The sequence below is a fragment of the Carlito syrichta genome, unplaced genomic scaffold (assembly GCF_000164805.1).
Source record: "Carlito syrichta isolate Samal-C Ts95f unplaced genomic scaffold, Tarsius_syrichta-2.0.1 Scaffold302336, whole genome shotgun sequence".
In the NCBI taxonomy this organism is placed as follows: domain Eukaryota; kingdom Metazoa; phylum Chordata; class Mammalia; order Primates; family Tarsiidae; genus Carlito; species Carlito syrichta.
Genome location: NW_007246432.1, coordinates 48575 through 58730, shown reverse-complemented (window position 1 = coordinate 58730; position 10156 = coordinate 48575). Strand labels below are relative to the sequence as shown.

Below are 10156 nucleotides of genomic sequence, written 5' to 3'. Positions count from 1 at the left end.
AAAAAAAAAAAAAAAGCCCCCTGCCAGGCATGGTGGCTCATGCCTGTAATCCCAGCACTTTGAGAGGCAGAGATGAGAGGATTACCTGAGCTTAGGTGTTCGAGATCATCCTGAGCAACATGGTGAGACCTCATCTCTACAATTAAAAAAAAAAAAATCAGCCCGGCATGGTGGCACATGCCTGTGGTTTCAGCTACTTGAAAGGCTGAAGCAGAAGAATCACTGAGCCCAGCAGGTCGAGGCTGCGGTGGCCATGAGCATGCCATTGCATTCCAGCCTGGGCAACAGAGTGACACTCTGACTCAAAAAAAATTAATAAACCCCATTACTAATGGAGGGCAACACAAGCCTGCATCTTCATGTCCTCTGCCATTTCCAGAGCAGCCCCAGTGTTTCCTACAGTTTAATACCAACTGTTAATCTGACTCTGAGTGAGCAATGCCATTTTGATGTGATGGAAAATCTACTCTGAATTGAACAGCTGATCTGAATGCTCAGTACTAGTTCCTGTGCCAGCTAGCTGCTTTCAACCTCTAGAGAAGATCCACCTGCTAACAGGAGAGACCACTTCCTCTTTCTCTACCTTTTCTACTTCTCTTTTGCAGGCCACTTTGCAAAAGATTGTTTCATGCAACCAGGTGGGACCAAATACTCTCTGATACCTGATGAGGAAGAGGAGAAGGAAGAGGCAAAGTCAGCAGAATTTGAGAAGCCTGACCCCACGAGGAATTCTAGAAAAAGAAAGAAGGTGAGTGCTGTTCTGCTTTTGTTTGTTTAGAGTTGGGAAGTCTGTTGCCCAGGCTGGAGTGCGGTGGCACAATCATAGCTCACTGCTGCCTTGACCTTCTGGGCTCAGGTGATCCTTCTACCTCAGCCTCTTGAATAGCTGGGACTGTAGGCAGGCTCCATCATGCCTGGCTAATTTTTTTTTTTTGGTAGAAATGAGGTCTTGCTATGTTGCCCAGGCTGCTCTCTAACTCCTGGGAACAAGCAATCCTCCCACCTCAGGCTTTCAAAATGTTGTGACTACAGGCATGAGTCACCACGCCTGGACACTTTTATTTAATTTATACTATTTTTTTTTGAGTTTAAAATGAAAGTATGGGGCCACACATGGTGACTCACCCCTATAGTCCCAGTACTTTGGAAGGTGGAGGTAATAGGATTGCCTGAGCCCAGGGGTTTGAGACCAGCCTAGGCAACTTGGCAAGACGTCTTCTCTACAATAAATCAAAAAAATTAGCCGGGTGTGGTTATATGCACCTGTAGTCCCACCAATTTGGTGACTGAAGCAGAAGAATTGCCTGAGCCCAGCAGGTTGAGGCTGTGGTGGCCATTAGTGTGCTACTGCACTCCAACTTTGGTAACAGAGTGAGACTGCAACTCAAAAAATTAACATTTAAATTTAAAAAGTAAAATAAAATGAAAGTGTGGGGCTGGGTGTGGTGTCTCACCCCTATAATTCACAACTTTGGGAGACTGAAGACAGAGGATTGTTTGAGGCCAGGAGTTCAAGACCAGCTTGGGCAACATAGTGAGACTCCATTTCTATAAAAACATTTTTAAAAAAGAAAATGTGAAGAGCTTGGTGCAGTGACACACACCTGTAGTCTCAGCTACTTGGGAAGCTGAGGCAGGAGGATTGCTTGAGGCCAGGAATTTAAGGCTACAATGAGCTATGATCATACCTGTGAATAGCTACTGCACTCTAATCTGGACAATACAGTGAGACCCCCATCTCTCAAAAATTTTGTTTAAATTTTTTAAAAAATGAAGAAAATGTGTCTTTTGCAGAAATTTTAGAAATACTGAAAAACATAATGAAGAAAACCAAGATCTTCTATAATCTTTCTATCCAGAGAGACTTTTACAGCATTTTTGGTATATTCTAATCTTTTTTCTAGGTAATAATAAAAATAGATATATATGTAGCTATACATACATATAAACACAAAATTATGGTCATACTAGGTATAGTTTATACCCTACTTTTCTCCTTTTACTTATCAAAGGCATTTTCTTTTTTTTTAGTTGGAGTCTCTTTCTGTCACTCAGGTTGGAGTGCAGTGGCATGCTCACAGCCACTGCGACTGTGAGCAGCAGTGAGACTCTCACTCAAAAAAAAAAAAAAGTACATATTTTTTTAAGTCTTAAGACTATTAGCAAGAAGAAGAGAGAGAAAAAAAAAGGAAGATTCATGGCAGAAAGACCTGCCATGGGCAAGTTTCTCAAAAGAGAAAAGCTACTGATTTTTTTTTTTTTTTAAGCTGCTTCTTTGGCTAGGTGTGGTGGCTCTCATCTATAATCGCAGCAGTTTTAGGGGCTGAGGTGGGAGGATTGCTTGAGGCCATCCGTAAGTTAAAGATTAGCTTGGCAACATAGAGAGATTTGCCTCTACAAAAATAAAGAAATTAGCCAGGCATGGTGGCACATGCCTGTAACCCTAGCTACTTGGGAGGCTGAGACGGAAGTTTGTCTGAACCCAAAAGTTTGAGATTATAGTAAACCATGATCACACCAGTGCACTTCAGCCCAGGTGACAGAGCAAGATCTTGTCTTTTTTTTTGAGTTGGAGTCGTACTCTGCAGACTGGAATGCATTGGCACGCTCATGGCCACTGCAGCCTCAACCTGCTGGGCTTAGGCTTTCCTTCTGCCTCAGCCTTCCAGGTAGCTGGAACTACACGTGCACACTACCATGCTCAGCTTATTTTTTGATTTATTGTGGAGATGAGGTCTCACCAAGTTGCCCAGGTTGGTCTCAAGCCCCCAGACTCAGGCAGACTTTTCACCTCGGCCTCTCAAAGTGTTGGGATTACAGGCTGAGTCACCGTGCCCAATTGATCTTGTCTTTTTTTTTTTTTTAAAAAGCATCTTCTTTATGTCACTGCCCACTTCTCTCCATTGTTGATTTCTCATCCTCTGCTTTAACTCTGATTATTGGAGTGCTCCAAAGTAATCTCATCCTGAGCTGTTGTTTTAAATACCATGTATGTACAGAAACCCTAAATTAAGTATTTGTATTCTTATTTTATTCAACTGTGCATTTCTATCCTTGACTCTTTCTCTGGAACTTCAAATTTAGACAAAAGACTGCCTTTTTGACATTCGCATCTGCTTGTCTTATTGACATTAGGCTTGATACACACCCAAAACTCTTGATTTCCCTACCCAAAGTTGCTCCTTCCACATTCTGCCCTGTCTTAGTGAATGGATCACATTTACTTAGTTGGTCAGACCAAAATCTGCAGCCTTTGAGTGTATTTTTTTGTTGTTTATTTTTTAAATTGTGGTAAAATACATATACTGTAAAAATTTACCATTGCAAAATCAGCTGGGTGTGGTAGCGCATGCCTGTAATTCCGGCTACTCAGAAGGCTGAGGTGGAAGGATCGCCGGAGCCCAGCAGGTCGAGGCTGCGGTGGCCGGGAGCGGCCACTGCACTCCAGTCTGGGCGACTGAGTGAGACTCCAATTCAAAAAAAAAAAAAAAAATTATCATCGTGGCCATTTTAAGTGTATAGTTCAGTGACATTAAAATACATTCATATTGTTGTACAATCATCACCACCATTCATCTGGATTTTCATTTTGCAAAACTGAAACTCTGTATTCATTAAACAGTAACTTCCCATTCACGTCTCCCTGTCCCTAGCAACCATCATTCTATTTTCTGTCTTTTTTTTTCTTTTCTTATTTTTTTTAAACAAACCCTTGTGTCATACTTTCTGTCTTAGAATCATACAGTATTTGTCTTTTTCTGACTGGTTTATTTCTTTTTTTTTTTTTTTTTTGAGTTGGAGTCTCACTCTGTCGCCCAGACTGGAGTGCAGTGGCTGCTCCTGGCCACTGCAGCCTCGACCTGCTGAGCTCCGGCGATCCTTCCGCTTCAGCCTTCCAAGTTAACTGGAATTACAGGCGCGGGCTACCATGCCCGGCTAATTTTTTGATTTATTGTAGAGATGAGGTCTCGCACCCGCGGGCTCAGGCAATCCACTCACCTCGGCCTCCCAAAGTGCAGGATTACAGGCTGAGCCACCAAGTCCGGCCTTGGTTTATTTCAATTGGCATAATGTCCTCAAGTTAACCTACATTGTAGCATTAATCAGAATTTCCTTCCTTTTTAAAGCCAAGTAATATTCTATTGTATGTACATAACACATTTTGCTTAACCTTTAATCTGTCCTAGACACTTGAGTTGCTTCCAACTTCTGACTATTGTGAATAATGCTGCTATGAACACGGATGTGCAAATATCTCTTTGAGACCCTACTCTCATTTATTTGGGGTATAGCTACTCAGTAGTGGAATTGCTGGATCATATGTTAATTCTGCTTTTAATATTTTGAGGAACCATCATGCTGTTTCCCACTGTACTATTTTACATTCCTATGAGTAATGCACAGGGGTTTCAATATCTTCACATCCTTGCCAACACTTATATTCTAGGTTTTCTTATTTTTGGAGAGAAGCCACTCTGATGGGTATAAAGTGGCATCTTGTGGTTTTGATTTGCATTTTCCTGATGGTTAGTGATGTTGAACATCTTTTTATGTGCTTCTTGCCCATTTGTATATCTTCTTTGGAGAAATATCTATTCAGGTTCTTTGCCCATTTTGAATAGGGTTGTTTATTTTTTGTTATTGATTTGTTGGTGTTCCTTGTTTGTTCTGGATATCAATTCCATCATATGTATGGTTTGTAAATATTTCTCCTGTGGATTGCCTTTGTTGATAGTATCCTTTCTTTCCTCTTCAGATTTACATTTTTAAAAATTGTGGTAAAGAACACATAACATAAAATGTACTCTCTTCACTATTTTTAACTGTATAGTTAAGTAATGTTGAGTATATTCACATGATAGTATTCTTTGCAGACAAAATTTTAATCTTGATGAAATTCAACTTATCTATTTTTTTAATTGCTTATGTTTTTGGGGTCATATTGAAGAAATCATTGCCAAATCCAGTGTCATGAAGCTTTTCCCCTATGTTTTCTCCCAAGAGTTTTATAGCTTTAGCTCTTATGTTTAGGTCTTTGATCCATTTTGAGTTTATTTTCATGTGAGTCCGCTAGCTTTGTTCTTCTTTTTCAAGATTGTTTTTGCTATTTGGGATCCTTTGAGGAATTTTTTTTTTTTTTAATTAAGAAAGGTAGATTTATTAAAGGGAAGATACATTGTGAAGAGCGTAATGGGCAGGACAGCAGTGAGAGAGTTTGCTGACTGCCTCTTTGAGGGATTTTTTTCTTTAGTTTAGTTTTGTTTTCTTTTCTTTTTGGAGTCAGGGTCTCACTCTGTTGCCCAGACTGGAGTGCTGTGACATGACTACAGCTCACTGTAGCTTTGAACTCTTGGACTCAGGTGATCATTCCGCCTCAGCCTCCTGAGTAGCTGGGACTACAGGCACATGCCACCATGCCTAGCTAATTTTTTATTTTTTGCAGAGATGAGGTCTTGCTGTATTGCCTATGCTGATCTCAAACTCCTGGCCTCAAGCAATCCTCCCACCTCCGCCTCTCAGAATATTAGGATTATAGGAATGAGCCACTGTTCCTGGCTCCTTTGAGATTTCATATGAATTTTAGGATAGATTTTACTACTTTTACAAATTTTGATAGGGATTACATTGAGTAGTATTTGGGTACTATAGACATCTCAATTTTATATAGTCTTCCAATCCATGAAAATTGAATGTCTTTTCATTTATTTGTGTCTTTAATTTCTTTCTTTTTTTTTTTTTTTGAGTTGGAGTCTCACTCTGTGACCTAGACTGGAGTGCAGTGGCCACTCCTGGCCACCGCAGCCTCGACCTGCTGGGCTCCGGCGATCCTTCCACCTCAGCCTTCCAAATAGCTCGAACTACAGGCATGCACTACCACGCCTGGCTAATTTTTTTGATTTATTGTAGAGATGAGGTCTCACCAAGTTGCCCAGGCGGGTCTCGAACCCGCGGGCTCAGGCAATCCCTCACCTCAGTCTCCCAAAGTGCAAGATTACATGCTGAGCCACCAATACCGGCTTGTCTCTTTAATTTCTTTCAGCAACATTTTATAATTTTCAGGGTTCTGGCTATGTGTATTCCTAAGTATTTTATTCTTTTTGATGCTGTTGTAGGTGAAATTGTTTTCTTTTTTTGAGTTGGAGTCTTACTCTGTCGCCCAGGTTGTAATGTAGTGGCACATTCATGACCACTGCAATCTCGACCTGCTGGACTCAGGCAACCCTTCTGTCTTAGCCTTCCAGGTAGCTGGAACTACAAGCACACACCACCATGCCTGGCTAATTTTTTTATTTTTGGTAGAAACGTGCTCTTGCCAAGTTACCTAGGCTGGTTTCAACCCCTAGGCTCATGCAGTCTTCTCGCTTCTACCTTCCAAAGTGCTGGGTTTACAGGCATGAGTCACCATACCCAAAATTGTTTTCTTTTCTTTTTTTTTTTTTTTTTTTTTTGAGTTGGAGTCCCACTCTGTTGCCCAGGCTGGAGTGCAGTAGCACGCTAATGGCCACTGCAGCCTGGACCTGCTGGGTTTAGGCGATCCTTCCAACTCAGTCTTCCAAGTAGCTGGAACTACTGGCACGTGCCACCATGCCCAGCTAAGAAATTGTTTTCTTAATTTCCTTCCTGGATTGATTATTGTTGGTTTATAGAAACACAGTTAACTTTTTGTGTTGGTTTTGTATCCCACAACTTTGCTAAATTCATTTATTATTTCCAAGAAATTTTTTTTGCGTGAACTTGTTAGGATTTTCTACATATAAGATCATGTCATCTGCAAACAAATAATTTTATTCTTCAGCAGATACAGATTTTTTTTTTTTCTTGAGTCAAAGTCTCACTCTGTTGCCCAGGCTGGAGTGCAGTGGCAACTGCTCATGGCCACCACAGTCTCGACCTGCCGAGCAATCCTTCCGCCTCAGCCTTCCAAGTAGGTGGAACTAGAGGTGTGCACCACCACATCAGCTAATTTTTTTTTTTTTTAATTTATTGTAGGTCTCGCCATGTTGCCCAGGCTGGTCTTGAACCTGTGAGCTCAGGCAATCCTCTCGCCTCTGCCTCTCAAAGTGCTGGGATTACAGGCATGAACCACTGTGCCCAGCTAGATATAGATTTATTGTTTTTGTTTTTGTTTTGTTTTGAGTAGGAGTCTTACTGTCACCCAGGCTGGAGTGCAGTGCACACTCACAGTCACTGCAGCCTTGTCCTGCTGGGCTCAGGTGATCCTTCCACCTCAGCCTTCCAAATAGCTGGAACTACAGGCGTGTACCACCATGCCAGGCTAATTTTTTGATTTATTATAGAGATGAGGTCTTGCCAAGTTACCCAGGCTAGTCTCGAACCTGTGAGCTCAGGCAATCCTCTCACCTGGCCTCTCAAAGTGCTGGGATGACAGGTTTGAACCACTGTGCCCAGCCAGATATAGATTTTTAATTGTGCTTTTATTTATAAAAGGATTATTCTTTTTAGAAAATCTTTTGACAGGTAAATAGTGTTGTTAGATTCCTAAGTGATTATATGAATATCTTACTTCTATGGATTTTTGGTTCTTTTTGCATTGCTGAATACACTTAGTGCAATTAGCTATTGCTTTGTTTCTAAAGCTGCTTTGAGACTGGGTGCAGTGGCTCACACCTCTAATCCCAGCACTTTGGGAACCTGCAGTAAGAGGATTGATTGAACCGAGGAGTTTGAAACCAGCCTGGGCAACATAGCAACACTTTATCTCTCTAAAAAAAAAAAATCAGCCAGGCTTGTAGCATGTGCCTGTAGTCCCAGCTACTTGGGAGGCTGAGGTGGAAGTATCCTCTGAGCCCAGGAGGTCGATGAGTCATAGTCATGTCACTGCACTCCAGCCTGGACAACAGAGTGAGACCCCCAACTCACAAGAAAATAAATAAAAAATAAGACTGCTTTGAGAAATGTATTTCAGTTCCAACAAACCAGTTATTGAGTATCTGCTAGATATGAGCTTCCTTATTATCTGCTTAGTTAGTCAACCCACTATTCTACCCTCCATTGCCCTTCACTTAGTAAAGGAATGGCTTGATGAACAATGGCAGTGTTAATCATCATACCTTATATTTTTAAGTACTTTTGTGTATATGAATTTCTTTTCTTTTCTTTCCTTCTTTTTTTGGAGTCAGAATCTCACTCTGTTGCCCAGGCTGGAGTGCAGTGGCACACTTCTGGTCACCACAGCCTTAACTTGCTGGGCTCAGGAAATCCTTCCACCTTAGCCTTCCAAGTAGCTGGAAGTACAGGTGCACACTACCATGCCCAGCTCATTTTTTTGATTTATTGTGGAGATAAGGCCTCACCAAGTTGCCCAGGCTCGTCTCAAACCCCTGGACTCAGGCAGTCCTCTCGCCTCTGCTTCCCAACGTCCTGGGATTACAGATGTGAGCCACGGTGCCTGGCTGTATGTAAACTTTTTTTTTTTGAGTTGAAGTCTCACTCTGTTGCCCAGCTTGCAATGCAGTGGTATACTCACGGCCACCACAGCCTCGACCTGATGGGCTCAGGCGAGCCTTCCACCTCAGCCTTCCAAGTAGCTGAAACTACAGGCATGCACCACCATGCCTGGCTAATTATTCTTGATTTATTGTAGGGACGAGGTCTCACCAAGTTGCCCAGGCTGGTCTTGAACACCTGGACTCAGGCAATTCTCTTGCCTTGGCCTCCCAAAGTGCTAGGATTACAGGTGTGAGCCACCATACCCGGACAGAACAGATATTCTTATCCCACCATTTTACACATGGGGAAAATGGAGATTCAGAGACATTGACTTATTCACCTGAAGTCACACAAATATAAAAGATCATGTCTTCAGATTACTAACAATATTTTCTTCTGTATATCACACTTTAACTATTCATTTAACTCTTCAATTATTCATTTACTGAACAAATATATGTTATCTTCCTCATAGTTATCTAGCATTTTGTTAGGTATTTGATGTGTTAGGACTTATATGTCACTTTTTGACTGGTTTTGCTTTGTTACTAGCTATCTCTAGCTGCCTTGTGATGTTATCTATTAATTTGTTTTTGTTCACAACCATAAAGCAAGATTCTAGGCCTCCTGTCTGTCTTCTTTTATTCTCTAAATCTTGGATTCCAATAGACGGTTGACTTTTCTTACCAGTAAAATCTTCTACCTGAAATGGACTTTTTGGTGTGTAAGAGTGGCTGACTTGAACACCTGTTTCAGGACTAGACAGCTTTGAGACTGAATAGATTCATTTCTGGAGGGGAATGTCTTTAGCAGTCCATGCTGCTGAGCTGGACGGTAGAAAACAGGAATGCCTAGTATGTGGAAGGAATATATGATAGCAACTCATGTGAAATAAAGGTCATGGTATCTGCACTCAAGCAGCATAAGAAGAAAGATAAGCAGCCAAGGTATATGTTTTAGAATGAGTTTTTGTCCTTTACTACCACACATTCAACAACAGGAAATGAAGTATATAGTCAGGCCACCTAGGACTAGAACTCATTGAGTTCTTATCTCAGTTTCTTCAAAAGTCTGCTGTATTGTCTCACTTCTTTCTGCAGTCTGGTGGAAGACAGTTATTTAATACAAAGCCTCTAAGATAGGAGAAGATGGTAGGCATCTTGAGGAACCAGAAAATGGCCAAGAATAAAGAAAAGATGTCACCTGTTACAAATAATGCCTGGCACGTATTAGGAATACATCCACTAACTGGCTTTGAATCGGTAGAGCTAATCTGTGCTCCCTGTAACTCCTTTGGTTCCTTCACTCAGCAACATTTGCCCTCAGTTTGAAGAGTAATAGGAGTTGACTTGTGCTGCTGATGGGTAATAATGAAGGGAGCAGGGGCAGGAGTAAGAGATCTTCCTGATCTTGAGCTCCTTCACTTTTTTTTCATTAAAATATATGTGTATTGAAGTCAGGCTCGGTGGCTCAGCCTGTGATCCTGCGCTTTTGGGAGGCTGAGGTGAGTGGATTGCCTGAGCCCGCGGGTTCAAGACCCGCCTGGGCAGAGAGACCTCATCTCTACAATAAATCAAAAAATCAGCCAGACGTGGTAGCGCATGCCTGTAATTCCGGCTACTCGGAAGGCTGAGGCGGAAGGATCGCCGGAGCCCAGCAGGTCGAGGCTGCGGTGGCCATTAGCAGCCACTGCACTCCAGTCTGG

General features: G+C 41.8%; 2 protein-coding genes across 2 annotated transcripts in view; one reads left to right on the top strand and one right to left on the bottom strand.

Moving 5' to 3' along the window:
- FABP3 (fatty acid binding protein 3) overlaps positions 1–10156 on the bottom strand; it is a 41594-nt gene that overhangs the window by 2276 nt on the left and 29162 nt on the right. The gene's annotated exons all lie outside the window — the stretch shown is intronic.
- ZCCHC17 (zinc finger CCHC-type containing 17) overlaps positions 1–10156 on the top strand; it is a 68817-nt gene that overhangs the window by 50838 nt on the left and 7823 nt on the right. The window contains exon 7 of the mRNA XM_021711521.1: positions 606–748. Within this exon, the coding sequence (XP_021567196.1) occupies positions 606–748 (143 nt within the window). The remainder of the gene's footprint in view (positions 1–605; positions 749–10156) is intronic.